General features: G+C 39.6%; 1 protein-coding gene across 1 annotated transcript in view; it reads left to right on the forward strand.

Moving 5' to 3' along the window:
* Positions 1-21830, forward strand: part of LOC116486880 (probable acyl-CoA dehydrogenase 6) — an 86500-nt gene that overhangs the window by 53637 nt on the left and 11033 nt on the right. The window contains exons 4-6 of the mRNA XM_032183406.1: positions 7573-7679; positions 12695-12862; positions 17947-18120. Of these exons, the coding sequence (XP_032039297.1) occupies positions 7573-7679; positions 12695-12862; positions 17947-18120 (449 nt within the window). The remainder of the gene's footprint in view (positions 1-7572; positions 7680-12694; positions 12863-17946; positions 18121-21830) is intronic.

The following is a 21830-nucleotide window of genomic DNA, read 5'->3' on the forward strand; positions in this document are numbered from 1 at the left end:
AATTTTGTCACATGTATCATGCTGCTTAAGTGCTCACATTCCAAGCAATTACTCATCTTTCTTTTTCTCATTTGCTTGCGTCAGTGTTCACCTTTTATGACTTGCTATCACTCAGGCTCCTACACCTTTTGAAGCTGATTTTTCTTTTTTTTTTTTTTTTTTTCCATTTTTTTCTTCCTTCCCTCAATAAAAGTGGCAGTTAACAGCTTCTCCGTCTTCATCTAGTAGCTTCACAGACGTTCTGCATCAGAACAGCAGCTTGCAAAACTAGAGGGAGGTGACACACTAGTCCAGCAGTTTGTCCCTGGGACATGGGTATGCCTAAAATCTCTGGAAGGTTGTGATGGGGATTAAATTCAGATCACGGAGATTAAGTCAGAATTTTTTATGCACAAAACAGGTATACAAGAGGGGAGTATTTACACAGAAGAGCATTTTGGTGTTTGTTGGTTTTGTTTGTTTGTTATCATTCTGAATGAAAATGTTTGTAAATCCAACTGTAGAACCTGGAATTTGGACTCCATCACCATTACATCCATCCGTCCATCCATTCTTGTTCTGGCTATGTGTGACTTTGGAGGTCTCAGCCATGGGAAATCTTTCTAATAGTTTTATTTTCCTTTGTGTAATGCACTAAAATCTCACTGAAAGCATGGAGATAGTTTTGTCTGTTGCAACAGTAGCTTATTTATAGTCCAACAGAGAATAAAACTAGTATTTTTAAGGACCTCTGAGAATACTATCTTGCCCCCATGATAGCCTTTTATTCCCAGGGTTTTAAAAAAATCTGTGGGTAAACAAAGACAGAATTTTGTTCCATTGCAGGATTTTTTGGCTTTATGTTGCTCTGTTCTGCTTCAGTAAAGCAATGAACCTACATACAGTTGTGCTAGTGAAATACTAAAGAGGATGCTCTCAGAAAGTGAATGTGAAAATGTCATTAATGTGATGAAATTTGTAATTGAATTGCCATCTGTAGTAGTGAACTCACCATTTCCTCCACTGTTAAGTCCCACTGTAAGATGTAAAACTGAAACTTGGTATTAAAAAGAGAATGCTGGCTGCTACAGGAAGTTTTGCACTGGTGCAGCTTCACTTCAGGCAGTACAGGGAGAGGGCTAACTGCTTTCCCTGGGTGATGCATTCAAATTGCATTCATTGCCTGGATGGTTTCTTTAAAGTTATCTCTGTACTTTGGTGGTGCCAAACAAGTTTGAAGAGTTAATCCAAATTTTGCATCTTAACTAAGCATTGTGATACCTGATGCATCAATGATGCATCAAGTAAACAGTAATACAGGAATCAAACGTCATCCCCTACAAAGCTTTCAAACGAAGTCTGAAGCCCTTTGGTGGCTTTCCTAAATTTGGGTTTTATTCAGCTTTCATCAAGTATGTATGAGTGCACGTGGGAGCTGACTCAGTGAATGTGATGTGTCAGGAAGATACACTGCTGACATAAATTACAGGTGTTTCCTCAATTAGATATACAGACAGTGCAGTAGTTTCAATGGATGGATGCTCATATGCATATGCACTCACACATACAGCTCTTTACATTTTCAAACTTCAGAAAAATAAAGTCTTAACATATAAAAAGTCAGGATGCTTCCTGATGCTGTTTCTTCTACTTCCAGGGGTTTCTTGCTCCAATGAGAGGCTGTTGCAAAGCTTAGATTGCAAAGATCTTTGAGATATTCATTTAAATGAGAAGTACATTATAGTAACAGTTTTAATTATATAAACTACAAAGAACATAGTTGTTTAGAAAATGTTGCCCATGTCTGCCTGTTCGTGGTCATGCCCCCTTTCACTTCATTCTTCATGTGTTTTTTTTTCTGACAACCTTCAGAAAGTTAAATGCATGGTCATACTTGGAAGCAACCCTGAAGATTTTGATTTATATGCACTTCTATTGTGCAGACAAATACAGTAGAAAATAGTCGTGCTTTGCTGAGAGATGCCCAGACTGCTCCATTTTTTTTCCAGATTCCCCAAAGTGAAGCAGTAGCACTTGTAAATTTGAGAACAAAATGCAAAATGTTCTGTCAACAGTGACCTGACCTATGTTGTGTCTGCTTCTGAGCATAACTCTCTGTCAGATCTTTGAAATGCATTCCAGATATAATACCTTGCTTGCTGTCATGCTTACAAGTAGAGTGGAAAAAGCAGCTCTCAGCTCAGGCAGTGAATGAAATACATTTTCCTGTGCTTTTAAACAGACCTGTAGTGATACCAGATCAGCATAAAGACCTTTTATCTCACCAGTTGGCATTACACTTTGCTTGATTTTTCTTTCTTTATATTTATAGGAAGACACTAAGAATAGCAATTGTACTTTGAAGGAGTGCTTTTCTATTTCGTCGGCTTATTCATTGGAGATTCTTTCTCCATGCTGAACAGTGTCATATCTGAGAATTTTCATATATATTTATATATATTTTACTGCCTCTTTTCCTGTTTGCTGTAAGGGAGACAAGTTACAGCTGGTGATCAGACCAGCAGCTTTGAAAAGCAGGATCATCCACTTAATCAGCTGGGAAAATAGTGAAAATCAGAAGAGGTAATTTAAGAGCCATCAACATAGCGTAAAGGAAACTTGGTTTTGTGCTCCTTCAGAAATGGTGTCACCTGTCTCTGATTTGGTACTTGATCTGTCAGCATGCCACTTCTTGCCCTGAGCTATAATGAAGACTGTTTCAGGTGAATTGAGTAGAAACAAATAAAGGTGTGGTTAGCTGAGGAGTCTGAAAGAGTAGATCTGAATTATTTGTACCACCCATGCTTGCTGTCCTCTGTTTTTCCAGGTCTTTTTTTTTTCCAGATAAGTGTCCTTCTGGGTGCAGCACTGTAAGCAAATTCCTTCCGCCTGTGGAGCTGGCACAGGCCAGAAGCTGCATGCCCACAGTCATGCCTGTGCTGATAAGCCTGGTGGAAAATCAGAGGTTGTCCACACTTGGGCACAAATGTGGTGAAAGAGCTTCGGGGTCTAGCCTGGCCAGATCAATAAGGGTACAGTGGGGCAGTATCAAGCAGCTGCTTCTGAACTAATTGTTCTCAAAACAGCTTCATGCTGGTACTGTACCTCTGAGGGTTCTCCAGCTCCTGGTGACGGCCTGGCTGTGCTGTCTGGTGGGCAGCCTTCAGGTCTTCAGAGCTGGTGTGAAGGCATCACGTGGTAGCCCTTAAAAACAGTATTGTCTGAAAAGGATAATCTTTAATTTGACTCCCATTTTACAGTACCTGCAGCTCAGTGCAAAATGCGTTCCAAAATAAATAGAAGATTGACGTAATTGTTCTTAACCAGAACCCTTCAGGTAGTCAAGAGGGACTTCTCATCAGTATTCTTTGCAGAATGTTGTTGTGCTTCAAACTGAGCAATTTATTTCATGAAATCTTCAAATAACTGAAGTTTAAAAGGCTTAATAAAAACGGGGAGCCAGAACACTTTTCTTATTGCCTTTTATTTTCTTCTCATGTCTTTCACAAAAAGTAAATAAGTTTTTTAAACGTGGTATTTTAAAACTTGTGTGTCTTCTTATCTTGACGGAAGTAGGGACTCACAGAGAGAAAGCTGATTGCAGTGTGGATTCTTTTAAAGCTAGGTTATGCAAATTAGTCATCGTAAGGAAGCGTCCATGCTACCCAAGGGTGCTTGCTGCTGTTCATGATGCGTTTTTTGCCATGCCTGTAAGAAGAATTTCTTCCCTTTTGTTTTCTCTCTTTATTTATTTTTTTCATGTACACTGAGGATCCAGAGTGCTGCTAAGCTGGGACTAGACCTCAAATGGTAGGATGCCCGTGCAGGATTACCCTGAAGCAAAAGCATTCCACATGGTTCATGTCTACTGCATTATTAATAGTGTGAATCTGGGGGCAGAATAGAAGGGGAACTGGGAAAAATTCACCTCTTGCTAGTATGTAAGAAGGAAAGAGATGGTAGGCAAGAGTGAACCTCTTCTTTGGGTAAAGGAAATCATCTTTATATTCCTGGGAAGTCCATGAGCAAATTGCTGTGTTGTCTTTGACATACTGTAGAACGTTGCATAGATCATCTGAAAACTGTTTTGTTTGTTTTGCTCTAAAGTTGCTGCACTGTTAAGGTCTGGCTTCAGCCCTTTTGCACTGATGCGCATCAGGATCAGTGTTTTCTCTCACAGCCGTTCTTGAAATGACCACTTAGAAAACCTCTAGGCTTTAGGGATAGTATTATATTCCCTTTTAAGTGGTCCAGAGGCCCAGATGAGATTTAGGAGTAGTAGGCTGTATTTCTTGAAGCTGTTAGCTCCAGTGCAAGAAAGCCTGAGTTGATCAAATGTCAAGAGCCATATTAGAACTGCCTGCAGTTGTTCATATGCAAAATTTCAATTATCACTTAATAGTGTATCATATAAAGTCAGTTCCACTCAGACCCTCCCTTACCAATTTAATTAATTCACTTCAGCTCAGCATTTTTCTCCCAGAAGCATGGGAAACAAAAGTGAGTAAGATCTGTAGTTCTAACAAGATGATTATCAGCCCAATTATGTCAGAACAGTGATGTGCAGTAGACATATTTTCATTCAATGTAGCAATATAACCTGTCAGAAACCATATTTTTGTATGGATTTGAGACTAATAGAACTGACTGCCATTTTCTAATTGACAGAGCACATAAACAAAACTATGTGGATCAAGGAAATGTTCTTGCATCTGTATTTCATTATAATTCTTTAACCTTTTACCCACAATTTCTAAGGTTGTATATTGTTGTCATTTTTTGTCTGTATTCATGATATTCCACCAATATTATTTACCAAGTGTGGAGCAAGAAAAGATGGACCACTCCCATGCAGCTCTTAATGTGTTAGAATTTCACATGTGGGACTTCTTTTACCCAATGTCTGCAAGGAGCTCTAGTTTATTGACTGTAGACTCTGACTATAGATTCTGTGTGTGCTTATCTATGGGCATGCACATTCATGAACATGTATTTTAGAGGGATGCTAAGGCTGCAGAGTTAATGACATGGGAAACTATGCTTTGGGGTATGGCCCCAGAACATAAAGCAGACATCATCTGGTCTGTCTTCAGCCACAGCAAGGTCTCATTGCAAACAGCTGGAGCTATTAAACTGGAAAGAAGTTAGAATTGCATTTATGCAAACCTGATATCTTTCTGGGATGTTTTTTAAGATGGGTAGAATTGTACAGAAACAACATACATGTATTCCTAATGCAAAAGCTAGCCATTTGCTGGGCTGCACATCCTTCATGAAAAGCGTGAGCTTCTGAAAATAGCATTGCCAGATTATTATTTTTTTTTAATTGAAAAATAAGTTCTCCAGCCTCATTTTTGGGAAGAGCTGGACTGTTTTCTGGAACTTAAAACAAGCAAACAAAGATATCAAACGCAAAACATTATTCTGAGGAAAGTTCTTGTCATGAAAATCCTCTGTTGAAATGCCTAAAACTTTGCCAAGCTTTAGTTATCTGTAAGCATTGCCAGAAATCCCTAATAGGCAATGCTGCTGGCTCCTCTCAGAATCTAAGTTTTTTTATTGTTGTGCTTTTTTTTTTTTTTAATGTGTGTGGTCTAAAGAGCGTTCAGCTGGCTGTACTTGATCATGTCCTAAGGAAAAAAAAAATACACTGCGTAACAGACCAGGGCACTTTTTCCAGTATGCTTGGAGGAGTAAACACTCCAGTCTCACTTATTATATTTATTTGGGATTGCAGCTCTGATTGTTATCAGCAGGGACAGGACGAGGAGCTGGGTTCCTCATGTGCACAAAGTGAACGTGTTTGACAGTTCCCATGCCGAGCTCTGGCCTTCTCATGTTCTTTGGCTGTTTTGTGGCAGAGAGAAAGGGTCAGCCTTAGGTAAAGTGTCATTGCTCCTTTGGAAGTAGGGTGACAATATTTTAGCAAGAGAGCCCAGCTAACTGCAGCCTGCTCAGGCAGCTGGTGAGCCTAAGGAGATTAGTGGAAATGCTGACCTGAGAAGCTTCTTAGAGGGGACTGAGGAGAAACATTACTTTAATGGATTTCTGCTCGTAGAAAAGAGGTCTCCTGACCCAAGGACTTCTTGCTGGGACAGGAGAGGTTCAAGAACAAGACCATGAACTCACCATTCAAGCTGCAAGACCAAACCGGTAGAAGTTGATTAAGAAACAAAAACAACCACGAAACAAGATGGAGCACACTTTGAATGGGCACAGGCAGCTAAACTTTAGGAAAAAAATCTTGTTTGTGGGAGGAATCACTGTTGCTGGGAGCCTTTTTAATAGATAAAGACCTGTTACACAGTAACCCTTGAGCTCCTTTGCTGGCATGCCTCTGGGGAGGAGAGACATCCCTGGGGGAGAGCAGGCTGATCCTAAGCAGTCTTTTCTACCTTTTGGAGGGGAAAGGACAAAGGGGAGACAGGCATTGCTTCCCTAGTGGTGTGATACAACTGTCTTTTAGCAGACAGTTTACCCTTGCTCTTCCTCCCTGTCTGAGGGTGCCTCCTCCTTCCTCCCAGGGAATGGGACTCAGCAGCTCCTTCCCGTCCCCAGGGGAGCTTTTGGTGCCCTTGGCATCTCATCAAAGAAATAGCAGTCCTCTTGCCAAGTGCTGCTTTTCTGAGGCCCGTGGCATGTTGAAGAGATGTTTAGTCCTCCTTGTCTGGGGACTGCCGTGGCCTGCATGTGCCTGGCAATCAGCTGGTTGCCCTCAGCTTTGGCTTTAGGTGTTTTAAAAGCGGGTGTTCATTAGTGATAATTAGATTAGGTTCCTGTGCGTAAAGGTTTTATCAAATACACCTAGCATTTCTTTTCCATCTGCTGACAGATTTGGCTAGTAAAGGCCGCTGCTTTGAGAAGAAACACTGTAGTTTAGAATTTCTCACTCCCTTTGAAACTGACTGGAATCATAGCCTAAATAAAATGTGCATAGCACATATTAATTAATAATATGTACAAGTGTCTTCTTTTGGTGTTAAAGTGTCATCAACAGATTGCTGTTTCCCTTTGTATTTTGGTGGGGACTACAAGAATGGCTGTGAAGAAGCAATAATGCATTTGACTGTATTATTTAAATGCAGATGTGGGATGTAAATATATAGTATGTACAGATATTTGCAGAGGGTAGCTATTATGTGTCAGAACTTTTCAGCCACCACTAAAACCAATGAAAAAGATGGTGTAAAAGTCAGAAGATATGCAGAGAGGAGATCCTCCATCCTGGCTGGCTGCAGGCCAGCACGGGAGCATTGTGGTTCCTGTAGGGCCTATGTTTGTTTAGATTTGATAGCTCATTAAGCAGCAGTCGTAAAAATCTAATTGAGGACATCTGAACCACACATTTCTCTGGAAGTAAGATGATGGAATACTTGGAAATACTGTTTAAAATGACTGAGGCTGCACTTCCAGTGACGACTGTGATTCCTGGCTTTAGACAAAGTCTCTTCTGTCTTTGGTTTCAGGGTAGATTTCACCTAGTCATGGACAAATTGATCACTGTCTGGGTAGAACAAAACTCATAAGTATCTTGTAAGTAAAATTTATCTTCAAAAGCTTTTAATATTCTATCTTTTCATTATATTGCTGCAGGTTTGGTTCTGATGAGTTGAGAAAACAGTTCCTCGCACCAACTATAGCTGGAGATTTTGTGGCTTGCTTGGGAATCAGTGAAGCTGGAGCTGGGTCAGATGTTGCAAGTAAGTTAACCTAGCAAATTGCCAATTTTACACACTCTGATATTTTAATGGAAAGAATCTGGTTTCACTGACCCTTCCCCTTGCCACTAGTGCACATAAGAAATACAAAGGGCAGTCTGGCATCATGAAGGCAAAGAAGTAATATTTCAGGAGCAATAACACATACATCTGATGCCTCCAAAAGCAATCAAATTGAATGTGTTTTTCAGTGAATACACAGACATAATGTCAGTGAGTAAATAGATAAGGGCTGAGCACAGCAGATTAATGTGCAGCTGTCAAGCTGACCCTAGATTTCTCCTAATGTTTTCATCATTCTGCTTTTGTTACCTCCCCTGTTCTGACTGAGCTCACCACCTGGCAGGGCACACTCCTGCACCTCCTGTAGTTGCACAGCCACCATCAGTTGTGCAAACCTGTAAACGTATGTGGTATGGTGTGTGGCCTGTTCAAATGTACAGAACTTGCACTTCCTTAAAACAGATGTCAATGAACGTAGACAAATTGCAGAGCAAGTCCCTTCTGAAAATGATGGCATCACACTTTTGCAATAAGTTCCTCCTGCTCATTCTTACCTCACCTCAGCCCCTTCAGTCATTTCTGTGCAGTGAAAATGTCTCTGAATTGGCAATTATTTTATTTAGAGCTAATGAAGAATTTGCCACGTCAAATGTATGAGTTTAGTTATTTAGATACTTTGCATGAAATTATTTTTCTTGTTTCAGTACAAGAATGTTTAAAAACATGAGCAAAAGAAACTACCATTCTGAAGTGCCTGAGGCAGTAGTTAATTTGAACAGCTGAATTACAACAGATTTTGTAGTAGAAGATGTCTCATCTATCTGTGGACTGTGGGTGCTGAGGTAAAATGACATGAAACCATTTTAGAGATTTTGTTGTTTGGAAGCAGGATGGCTAAGCTGAACACACCATGTGCTTACAAATTGTAGACACGTCTTTTTCCTGCAGACAAAATCACTGAGTGATCAACAAAACTGATTCCTATGTCCATTTCCTCGATCAAATTCATGTTTCTTTCTCAAGACAAATAGATAATTATTCAGTATTATTCACCAAAGGTGCAGCAAGCACTTTTCAAGGGAGTTAACAGGGATAATGAAATACAGGGACTAAATCTTCTTGCACAATTCAGTATCGTTCTTCTTTCTAGTTAACTGATTTTGTTCATAAGAAAATTCCCTCATTTTTATAGACTTGTTTTCAATTAAAGTAATCTGAAGTTTGAGGTTTTCTGATGTAGGAAACACAACATCATTTATTTGAGCTAATGTCTCTCTAGTTTAATTACCTGATTATCAAAACTTTCCAAATATGATTGTAATGTTTGGATGTAGTGTTCCAGATAATAAGTAACATAAATATTATTTCAGTTGCATGTTGCTTATCATCTAGCTTAATTGGCTTGAAACACTTGGATTAATACAGTTAAAGAAAAATTTGGAATGGACTAGGATTTATATGATGAACCCAGACTGTCAGTGCCACAGTGATACAGACAGCAGGATGAAAATATGATGCTTTTTAGCTGTCATAGAACATCTGATCATTGGTATAAATCCAGAAACCAGCATGCAGTGCTTCTAAAGTGCCACTAAAGGGGCCATTTAGGTCTGAGGAGCACTAGCTTATCTTCTCACTAGCACTGCTTTGCATGTCTCAAGGATCATCATCTCCAGGTAGCCTAGCTTTAAACTAGACTTTAAACTAGAGATATTTTAAGATGCAGCAGTAATTCTTATTACTTGTGCCTAAGTGCTTGTACTTGCCATGTTGCCTTTGAAAACTCATAATCGTTCCTTTCTTTCTGCCTGATACCTCAGTTTATGTGTTGGTGAAGTCTCCCAGGTTTGTGATACCAACAAATTTTGTTGGTATATTCCTGCTATTCTTCTAAAGATCATTAAAGGAATATGTAATAGGTTTCATCCAAAGGCTGATATCCAAGGTCCAGTAATGCCCTCCCTGCACGTCAGCACTTCCTCCTTTAATGCAACCTGATGTAATTTCCCCTTTGCCTATTTCCTTACCTACATTTCCACTTTTGTCCTAATTTTCAGCTTTACATAAAATGTAACTCATAGTTGCCTAATAACATAATATTTTAGTTTGCTTGGGTCCAACAGGACCTATTTTCTTTTCAAATTTTCTCTAGAAAATCCACTTTCATAATAATTGTATCAGGTAGGTTTGAAATAAGGTATCACCTGTAAATTGAATTCTGTTTTGTTTCCAAATGTATTCTGAGACTGTGAAGATTACTATGACCAACAACATCTGTTTTCACTAATTTTAATTTTGTACAGTCCTTCCTGTAGATGTCTTCCTTTGTCAGCTATCTTTTTGTAATTGCATGCGAAATATTTCTTTAGTTTTGAGGCATCCTAACATGCCTCATGCTACTTCTCATTCTCTTTTTCTTTCTGTAGCTGAAACTTCTTTGTTTACTGCCTTAATCTTTTTGGATTTTGTTGTTTTTCATCTGCAAGATTTATCACAGTTTGACCTATGGCAGTTCTTACCTTCTGACCTCCAAACTGTAGCTTACTTTGATGATTAATCTCCTTACTTCCCTGTTTTTTGAAGCAATTATTCATTCAGTTAGACTTGAAGCTATTTCGTGCATTTTTTTCCTTTTTTTTTTTTTTTCTGTGTTGATGATGTAAATTCCAGATATATGTTTTAATTTTTGACATAAAGGATACGTGTTGCCTATCTGTGATCACAAGTTTGACCTTCAGAGTTGAAGCCAACTTTGTCTTTTGTCAAATATATTTAGATACATGGCTAGAGTCAACAGCACACTGGAGAAGAAAACTTGATTCTCAAATATGGTATGATTTGAATGGTGAAAAACCAGCTCTGGTTGCCTATTTGGCACTAGCTGCTTCAGATGCCTTTCAGTGATGTCAAGTACCTCGTTGTCTTTCCTAGAAGGGACCCCCACAGTATACTTTGTAAGCTGTTGAGATATAGACACCACAAGACCACTATGTGGGCCTGCCAAAAATGAGTTACAAAGCACCCACTCTGGGAAATGTAGCCTCTTTCTGGGGCCATTCTCTATCAGGGAGAATAATTATAGTCAAATATGACAAAGGATCTTAACAGCCGTATCACTGAGACTAAGTCCACTTGACTTTAGTAAATAGTTAAATAAGTTTTCAAAGCCTGTCATATTTTATATTTAAAACTTACTTATTGACTTGGTCATCTTTCCTTAATTAAGGTTGAAGATACTAACTTCTTCATAAGTTGATTTTAAATAGCCATTTTTCAAGTACTTGAAGCAAACTGTCAACCATCACACTTGAGAATACTTGAACACTCCCATTAGTAAGGCATTTGTTCTTTAATCTGTATTTGGGAAGTTAGTCTCTTGTGACGCCATGCTTGCAAATACTGTTTATATTTGTGATTGCATTGTAGTACTCAGCGTTCTTCTGCAGACCTTCCAGGCGACCTCAATTTAATCTTTTTAGTAGCTGTACCATAACAAAGGGATGTGTGATGTAAATCATTATGTGTGCTACCATCCTTTTACGCTAGTCGTACCATGTTTCTTATTCCTGCTCTTTTGTGTCCTTCGCATATTGTTTAGTCTCCATGTATATGACTGTCCAGAGTCTGTGTCATGTATTAACTGCATCAGTACTTTGGATTCCTTCACTTTATTGACCTTCATTATCATTCAGATTCCACGTCAAGTCCTTTGGACAGATTTGGCATAGTCCTTTCATTAAATGAATAGCAAGATTTCTGCTGGTTTTATTCACGTTGGTACTATCTCTTGCTGTTCATCATTACACTCTTGTAAGTTCATTTATCTATAGCTATATCTGCAAATTCCTTCTCTTACACTATCACACAATTTTCTCCCACCATGTTTCCCATTTCTTCACTAACAAATCTTTCAGCCATGCAGACCTCATCCACAGGTAGCCATTAGGTTTATCCTGCAAATGAAGGTGGGTTCAGAGGGGCATGGTTTTGATTTGTTTTGAGTTTACAGCCTTTGGGAAGAAAGTTCATATGCAGATTGAGGTGGGTGTGTATGAAGGTGACTTAATTTTGGTTGCCCACTCCACTTTGTGTCTGACTTCTACCCTTCAAGTCTGCTGCCTCCCTCAGTAGGTGGGCTGTTATGCACTTTATAGTCTCATTAGATTTGTAAGTGCTATTGGGGGTGTGCTTGGGTTCTTTCATACCATCACCAACTTAAAGCTAGATATCTGTTGGAGTGTCTTCTTAGCTGGGTTTTCAGTGGAAGAAATTCAATTTCAGGGGAGAGAAGCCAGCTCTTTGGAAATTCTGCTGGAGTGTAAGTACTAACTAATGATTCACTCCTGCTGTCTGTTGCATCCAGGGCTGCTTGCAGTGATGTGAACGCTTATGAATGAAAATAGCATTGTTTTTTTTTATGCCGTGGAGTAGAAGTAGCAGGTGTTTAGAACTCCATGTACAGACAACCTTAAGATTTAAACTTTGCCTTCTAAAAGCTTACTATCTTTGAATTTATTACGCCATTCTGACCTACAGCATGCAGGAAGTGCATGTATATATATCCTTATGCATACACAGATATTGAGGCTTGTGTTTGTTTAAGTTGGGTCTCTGAAATTAATGGCCTTCTCAGTGACTAACGTACACAGTGACAGAAATGCGTAATAGATCACCTCAGACTGAAATATTTCTGGCCTGAGTTTTTGGCGACCAGATTTACTTAGAGAGCTTTCTGCTTTCATCCACTGGGATGAAGACTCCACCTAAAGGAGGGTGAGAGAAGCGATCTGCTTTCCTTGGCTTGTCTTCAAAGAGAGTTGTCCAGGTGAGTCTGCCTTTTCCAGCCTGGAAGGCTTAGAGGGCTTGGAGGGCACGAAGTGAAGGGTGTGTTGACCGTCTGTCTGAGAGTAAGGGAGTGACTCAGCCAGTCATGCAGGGACCAGCTTATCCTTCCTTCACAAGAATAACCCTTCATTTCCTATGTTTTGAAATAGATATCAAGACAACAGCTGTGAAGAAAGGCGATGAATATGTCATAAATGGTGGTAAGATGTGGACGACATCTGGGTGCCAAGCAGACTGGATGTGCCTGCTGGCAAACACGAGTGAAGGACCTCCTCATCGAAATAAATCTCTCATATGTCTGCCAATGAATCTACATGGTAATAACAAAGAACATTTTTTTCTTCTAATTCAGTTTTGTTGGTGTTTTTGTGTGTGCATGATACAAGAAGGTAAGGTGTTTAAAATAAAGGACTACACCCATAGATGCTCTTCTGAATTAAATGTTTCATTGTCATACAGAGTTGATTCTGAAATGCATTGTACAAACTTCCATGAAAAAAAAAGTTGGGGAAAAAATCAAATGAGAAGGAAATCAAACATTTCAGACTTGACAATCGCCAGACTTTTCAATTTTCTGCTATTGAAATTTAATTTTGAATAGCTTTAACACCTTTTAAAGATTTTAAACCTTTTTGGTTTCCAACATTCTTGAAAGACACAAAATAAATGAGGGTATCCCTATCTGCATTAATTAAGTGAGTTTTTTAATTTCTAGCAAATAATCTTCTCTTTTAAAAAGATCTATCAATTCTAAGGAAGTTCTAATATTTAAAGTGGCATGATAACTATGATGATGGGTGACAAGAAAATATTAAAACCTATGGCATTTTTGTTCATTCAATTTGGGGTATATTTTGCATGAAATACATGTTGTTATCAGCATTTAATATGTAGGGAAGTCACCATGGCAGTCAAGTGAATGTCTATATTCTTTACTTCAGGGATCAGACTGAGAACAAAATCTCAGGTCTCCAGTGTTGCAAAAGAGTGATGAGAGCACCTTAGAATTTCTTACAAATGAATTTGAATGTGGAGTAAGTCAAGGAAGGAAGCAAGTTGCTTTGGGAATAAAGCTAGTGGGTTGTGAGGTTCTAAACAACTGCTCATGCAAAACCGGCTTTGAATGGAAGCTCACAGAAGACTGTGAGCTGATTCACCTGTTGACTTTGGCCAATAAGTGATGAATGAATGTGGTAACTTAGAGCCAGAATCTCCCAGAATTTCCAGATGATCTTACTTATCAGTCATCTGCATAAAGTTTTCCGTGTGTTTTTGTCATGAAAAGGTCAGAGTGCAAATGCAATACTGCTTCTCTGAAGCCAGTTTTCCAGAAATACCAAAGCAGCCAACCCACTATTACAGGTGGATCAAATATTCACAAGTTGACTCAGAGGTTTTACAGGTACTTTGCTAATTCCAGAAAGACATGTGAATCATTGTAGCTTTGTGGGGGGTTATCGTTAGGCCACACAACCTATACAAAAGCCTGCTTTACCTGTGGTAGACATATTTTGAGGAGAAAAATTCCCTGAGTCACCTGAAATTGATGTACAGAGATAAAGAAGTCTTCATAGAAATATAAATTGCAGTCTTCCAAGTGTACATGCTTTGATTCTTCTGTGTGATCAGTACAGATATGGACCTGCGGGAGGGTCATTTTACCCCGACTGGTGGCCTTCTGAAGTATTGAGATGGCTGATTGTGCTCAGTGGGTGGAATTTCACATCAGAAATGAAATTTTTCAGGAAAACAAAGAGGAAAAATATGACAAAGGCTGCCATTTTACACAGATGTGAGCAGGAAGCTCCAGCTGCTGAGTTATATCCTAAGGATGTGTACCTGCCAAAGATCACGCTCCTTACAGGGCAGCAGACTAGGGCTGTACAGGAAGTGTCGAGAGGACATCACAGAAGGATGCACTATCAAGCATCGATAGGTGTAGGTATGTCAAAACTCAAGAACAAGTGCAGTGGAGAAGGCATGTGTTATGTCTGACTAACTGCTGCAGTTGCCAGGCTGTGTGGCAGGGCATGGAAGAGATCCGCAGCGCAACGCTAGCTCATTCCTTGCTAGCAGCTGGGAGGAGTTGGGAGTCCAGCGTTTTTCACAAAAACCTAATTGTTTCATACACGCATAAGGTGAGGTAAGGAAAAAAATGACAAGTATGAAACAAATTATTAGCTTCAACAACCAGTAATTATTAGAGATATAAAGTGGGATTTGCTTCTTCTAATTTTAGGTTTGTGCAGTGTCTATTCTTGGTTGAAGAAAATCATGGCCTTGATTTGACAAATGTTTCTGAATACCTCTCTCATAAGGGGAGTTTTGATAACTGTGGCTAGGTAGGTGTAGATTCCTTGTATTAATGATGTCTTAAAAAAAAGAAAAGTCAATTTCTCATGTGATGAAAGAGAATCTGGCAGAGTATAAAGTGTCTGTGTGTAAGATATATAGACAAATGGCCTGCAGCCCCAATCTGGGACATAGTTGTGCACTGTTTTGTCCTGTGAGTCATGAGATAGCACTTGGATAAATTGCAAAGAGGAGATAATAAAGAGGAGAGCATCCAGGGAAGGGGAAAGAGCATGTTTCTCTAGTTGCAATTTAAAATGTGTCTCTTTCCACTTGTAATGGCACTAAATGGTGGCAGGAGAGAGCGACTCCCTTTCTCACAAGATAGAATAAAGGAACTAAAAAGAGATTGTCAGAAGTTCTGGAGGAGTGGGAGAAAATGAAAAATCAAAGACACCTGGGAAGAACTGCCCAGGAAGAGATAGAGCAATCCATCTCAATAGTATTGGCACAAGTAGCACAAATGGCTCTGCTAGAGTGATTTTAGTAAGACAGGCACTTGGCCTTGCTAGATTGAGATATGTGTGTTATTAGATAGCTTGTCATTTATTTAATACAGACAAACTCTGGGAATTATTTGGGCAAATGATTTCTACTGCTGCTGATAATTTTCAGTATATAGTGCACCTTCTGAAGAGAATTAAAATAATTAAATGAAGCAAAGGAAGATTTTGATGTCTGTATCTTAGAGATGCGATTATGTATCAGTGTCTTTAAAAGAGAACGAAAAGCATAGCATGTGCTAGCAACAGACACTACGTGAGACTGATGGAGATTGGCCTCTTTCTGAATGAGAAAAAAGAATTAATCTCAGAGCAAGTGAAACTGGTAAGGCTCAACAAAGGAGGAATGCTGCTAGATTCAGGAAACTTGAACACACCACCCAATCTGTAAGAAGTATGGATGGAAGTCTTTAACACGTTTAGCAACTCTAACCAGACCTGTAAGAGCTTCTTCAGCAGTTGTTACCTTATGTGATTCTGGGGAAGCACTCAGTAGGACTGATCTGGCAATACAAAGAACTGCAGCAGTTGGACTTTGTCTAGCAGAGTCCTTAGTTAACATCCCAATAACAAAAGCAGAAAGTGCATCTTCACATGGGCAAGGAGCAATGATTACATAAAAGGCAGCTGGAAGCAGACCAAAGACATGATCTCTGAAACTCTCAAAGAAACCAAGCAGTGATATTCCAACAGGAAAAGATGTTCCAGAAATCATTTGGGCCTGTAGGTAGTTTCAATGTGTGTTTGTTTAGCTCTGATTTTAATACAGAAACAAACCACAAATGCTTTTTTGGCATGACTGGGTGCAAATTGCTGGATAGTTTTCAATCCAAGAGTCAAGGATTTTTATACAGATGTTCCAGTTTTCTTCCTCTATTGAACAACTATCAAAGGAAATATTCATAACACATTATCTGTTTATAGATTGGCCGATGGAGTAGTTTTGAGTGGAAGGTCTGGAAGTTGATGTGGATATTCTTCTGAGAGCAGACTTGGCATTTGGAAATAGTGTCAGTATTTCATCTCTGCTTTGCTGAGAAATGAAATTTTCCATAATCTTATTCAGTGCTGCCAAAGAGGATGAATTTGAAGGAAATGACTGCAAACTCCTTATGCCTGCAAAACCAAAGTAATTTTCACATGGCTGAAGGCCTCCTGTCACTAGGAGCTTGAGAGGCCTGTTTTAATTCAGAAAGAGGTGTGGAAGCCAAGGAAGTACAGAGAGGGACCACAACATTTTGTGCAGTGACCAAGTCTTATTAAGCTGTGTTACAGACTAGTATAGGATAGTAAAAAATAGAATGAAGAGGAAAAAAAATACCAGAATCTCACTGTATCACAAAATTGGTTAGTATACCATGTCTGTGGATAGCAAAATGTTTGCTTTTCTGTCCAACCCATAGAAACTGATTTGGAGGACGCTTCATGTTGACTTGGCAGATGTAATTGGCATGTTTTGCACAAATCCTCATATCTACCTGTTGGCCTCAGTTTACCTCTGAAGCATTCTTGATTTCCATGCAGAATTTTCATGTGTTAAACCCAGAAAAACAAGGAGATAAAGGCTGAAGACTTAAAGGGAAATAACACAAAAATCACTGATGTCTGTCTAATTTGTATGGCACAGCGGTAAGCCATGCTAGCATCTAAACAATGGCAAGGAAGAACTTGTGGGGAAAAAAAAAAAATTGCTGGGAAAAAAAACAGGAAGGATTCCTTCCTGGAGTGATTACATAGCTGAAGTGGCCAAACCTGAAGCAATTTTGAGATCTGGATAGAGATTGCAACAGGATTTTCCTACAGGAATCAGGTTCATCTCCAACAGACAGCTGCACATTGGGTCAGAGTCTATGCTGTATAGGGAAGTCAGTGAGGAAGCATACCCTCTTCATAAGGATGTCAACATAAAAACTGCAAGGAATGAATCACAATCCTTATAAAGCCTTCTGCGACTGTTTAAATGCACTAAATAGTATTCATAGGCCATCATAAAATACATAGCTTTAACAAAATTTTGAGTTGATACAGAATTGTTGGATACTTGTATTTGTAAATTTGAGTGTAACCTTTTTATTGCTAGGAGAGAGTGATATGATTTGATTATAAAATGTTTCTTCTACAGGTACCAGGAGAGATCAGAATGGGATAGAAAGGGAAGGATAAATGTGGAAGAAAGAGAATTTCCATGAGTAGAAATTCTCTAGTTGCAGCTTAACATAAAATTCTGTTTTCTGCCATTATTAAACATTTCTTTACTGTTTCACTGTAGTGCAGACACTCAGCAAATACTGCTAAATTGAATTCCAACACTTTATTATAGTGCACTAAAAACCAAACATAAGCAAATAAATATGTGGTTTCCAGATGTACATGAAGTAAGATTATTACTACTAGTTAACAATTATTATTTAGGAACATAATGAAAATTAAGACCTTTAGAATTGCAATTTCTGATTTTCTAGTCAAATAAAGCAGAGAAAAATCTTAAAAATGGGATGTACCAACTTTATTCTTAAATTCCAGATTAATATAATGTTTTTCTTTAGGTATTCACATTGCTAAAAAGATAGACAAACTGGGCATGAGGTCATCGGACACAGCTCAGATCTTTTTTGAAGACGTAAGAGTCCCTTGCAAAAACCTCATCGGTGAGGAAGGAATGGGTTTTACATACCAGATGTTGCAATTCCAAGAAGAGCGACTGTGGGGAGTAGCCACTGGTAAGTCATCGTTCGTGCTGCTGGGGCCTGGCAGGAACACAGGGGTCACCCTTACTGCATGACTAATAGCACTTTCCTTTCACTGTAAATTGTGACCTCTTACAATCTGTTTTTGAAATCTCTCATAGCCTGGATACAGACAACCTTCCCTTTTAGTAGGAAAGCTTGAAACAGAAAGAAAATATTTTGTGAGGTATCACAGAGGCTGTTTTTGATTTTCTTCTTTTTCTCAGTCTGTTCTGCTGATAAGAAAAAACAGCATCATGTTATGCTGGCTACAGATGTAGTAAAAGGGTATAAAAATACTGTCATGAAATAGAAGAATGGTGACTTTTCCTGTAGTGCAGTAACCTGTGATGTTTATCTTTATCTTAGATTTTAGAAAAGTAATTTAGTGGCTGTGTAAATACAGGATTTAATAGCTTTGTTTTTACAGATCTGTTTTATCTCAATACACATTGGACGTACATGATACAACACCAAATTCCTTTCCCTGAAGATCTGCTGCTATAGAGTTTGTTTTACTCTCAACTCAGGCCATACCCAAGTCCACATGTTTGAGATAGACAGATTCTGGATATTCCAGATAACCAGATCCAAGTCTGGACTGTCCATCTTCAGCCTTCCAACCTTCCCCTTGCACCATACCATTTGATTCTTTAACTTAGATGTAATGTGGTTCACTATAAGAAGATTGAAGATTGGTCCTCTTTAAATTTCTGGTTTGTGTAAATAGTCTCCTCATACATGTACTTCTGTTCGTACACTGTCTGTTAACTCTCTTTGCGTGGCTGGAGAATCGGGAACTGTACAAAGTGATTTTCTGATTCAGTGACCAAATTTTTTAAAAAATCACTCCCTGTTATGGTTTGATCCCACAGCAAATATTTTGGAGTTCAAATGCTTAAAACACCTTTGGTTTGAGCCAGTGTTTTTAGTTCAGTCTGAGATAAATGGTAAACGTGAGGGCTGTTGTAGCAAAGAGTGGGAGGCCAGGCTTGCACAGGATGACGCTGCAGACTCTGGCAAGGATCAGATGCCCTGTACTGCTCCTGCTTTTGCACAGAGTTCACAACATTCATGGGATGGAGATGAAATGAGTTCAGATCATTCCACATGAAGTCTCTAAGCCTAATACTAAAAGCACGAACTGGGAATTGCCATAGCAAGGACAGTGCTGTAACCAGGGGCTCCAGGTTTTGAGAGCAGTTGTCCTCTCTACTCTCCTTGTTTTTAAAAGCTGAGAAGTCCCATGAGCCTGTGCCTGGCCTCCTCATCTACACAAAGGCCCCAAGCACCAGGCAGTTTGGGTGTAATTGCCTGCGAGCTGCCATTGCAGGTGCACAGAGCAGCTCTCTGGTGCCTCCCCGCGATGGCCTCCACAGGCCGGGTGGCCTCAGGTCTGCCGGCAGCACTATGCTGGAGGCCTGGAGCCTGTGCTGGAGAGCTGCTTGCACAAAGCCATCACTATTCAAGCCATGGATGCTGGCGTACACTGCAGGCACAGTGCATGTTCAGGTGGCAGTCATGGAGAGCCACATGATGCCAGTCTGAAGGGGTCTCTGGAGGTCCCCGCACCATGCCTCCTGGTGAAAGCAGGGTGATTTCAAAGCTTGATCACTTTGTTCATGGTCTCGAACAAACAAGTTTTGAAAATCCTGAGGAAAAGAATATTCCTGCCTAGGCAGAAATGTGACAGATCCAGCGAAGAGAATAATTTAAAGCAGTTTTCTATCCTTGAGGGTAGATAGTACAGCAGTAGCCTTGGTGTAGAGCTGTGTTTATACCTCAAAGGTGACTCCCCTGTATTTCTGGTGCCCACCATTAGAAGTCCCTCAAGTACCTGACCTCAGATTTCTTTGCTTATCACAAACATGTATGTTCCAAAGCTTGGGATTAATCTAAAGGAGTCAGAAAATCAAGCAGTTTGGCAGGAGGCTGTTTTCCTGCAGATATATTTTACCATCTCATTTTTCTATGAGCTTCATCAACATAAAAAGAAGTCTTTTGCTAATTACTGACGGTGCTATCAAACAGTTACCGTGTCACCTTAGGAGAGCTTATGAACAGAACAGAAGAATTTGCCCCACTGAAATCTTTGCGGGATTTGTTTTAATTTATGTAAATCTACTGTGCCTCATGCTAATTACCTTCAGGGCAGAGCTGTATTTCACCTCTCCTCATATGCGTGGCTGGTCACCACGAGCCCTGCTGCAGCAAACGAGTGAGAGTCCCCTCCTCCTCAAAGCAAAAAGGCATTTCTGAAACTTAACCAAAGTTTACGCAGACCGTAAGGGCTCAATTAAGCATTCTTATGCTCAGTTTTGAGTCTCTGTTAAACAAAACGACCATAAACGCCAGGTTGCAGTGACATTCCCCAGGCAGCAGAGTCGTGTTAGTCATGCCCTGGGTGAGAGTGATGCGTGGTGACAGCATCAAAACACAAAGCCCAGCAGGTGAGATCACTTGTATTCAAAACCACTGGCGGCTTGGTGCTCTCCAGCTTTGCACAACACCCTGGCAGCCCATGCACTCGTTCAGGAAGCGGGACACCAGGTTTCAATTTGCCTTGTTGCCAGAAAGACAATGAGCAATCTGGGAAGGACATCTTTGGCCCCTGCTGCCACCAAGGGAGATGCAGCTCTGTCCTACAGCGTCTTCGCTAGAAAGGAACCATGCTGTGCCCTCTGGGTCATTTTTGCTTTTAGCCACTGACAATCTGATGTAAGATGTATGAAGAGCACTGGAAGCAGGAACAAGGCTTAGGTCTTGTGTCACATTACAAAGTTCACAAGTTACCAGTTGTAGTAAATGAGAGAGTTTGTCAGAGTAACTGATGTTCAGCAGAGAGCTGTTTGCCTGATGGATGTGGTTTGTTACACCACAATGTTACAGGCACTGCTCGCTTCCAGTCCTACAAATAGTTTTGCTTTCAGTAGTTTCATGATTAGGTCTGCATATGTTCATCCTAGTCCTTGTTTCTGGCCCTCAGAAGGACATTCCTGTGCCTTCCCAATTCATGACCATTCATGTGACACTGAAAATCATGTTTGTTTTTTTCTGAACACTTCAAGGACTGCTCTTAGCTTGCTTGCTTCAACTGCTTCCTAAAACTTGACAGAGGCAGTTCACTGCCACTGCAATTCTTTTTGGGCAGTGATGTTTTTTTTTTTTTCGTTTTTTCTTTTTATATTTTTTTTTAGTATGAAATATAATATGGTTCAGCCTTCTCTTTGTTTACTGGTTATCTTCATTGTGACCAAGTATTAGAACGTGTGTGGGGAGTTTTCTTCCTTCTCTTTCTTTCTTTCTTTCTCTCTTTCTTTCTTTCTTTCTTTCTTTCTTTCTTTCTTTCTTTCTTTCTTTCTTTCTTTCTTTCTTTCTTTCTTTCTTTCTTTCTTTCTTTCTTTCTTTCTTTCTTTCTTTCTCCCTCTCTCTCTCTCTCTCTCTCTCCTCTCTCTTTTTTTTTTTTTTCTTTCTTATTTCCTTTTAAAATATGTTTTTCAGTGAAAGGACAGATGGAAAATGAATTACCTGGAAGGCTTTTTATTTTTAGCAAGCCTATGTTTTTCAAGAATTTTACTTTGCAAAATTTGGTCACAGGTGTGCTCTTTTCTTCCAAGTGGCATGTTACCAAAGCTGTTGGTAGAAGTCATTGCCTTTCCTGCTTCATTAAAGGGGAAGAGCTGCCACAAACCTTTCCCATGTTG

Source organism: Aythya fuligula, chromosome 2 (assembly GCF_009819795.1).
Source record: "Aythya fuligula isolate bAytFul2 chromosome 2, bAytFul2.pri, whole genome shotgun sequence".
Classification (NCBI taxonomy): domain Eukaryota; kingdom Metazoa; phylum Chordata; class Aves; order Anseriformes; family Anatidae; genus Aythya; species Aythya fuligula.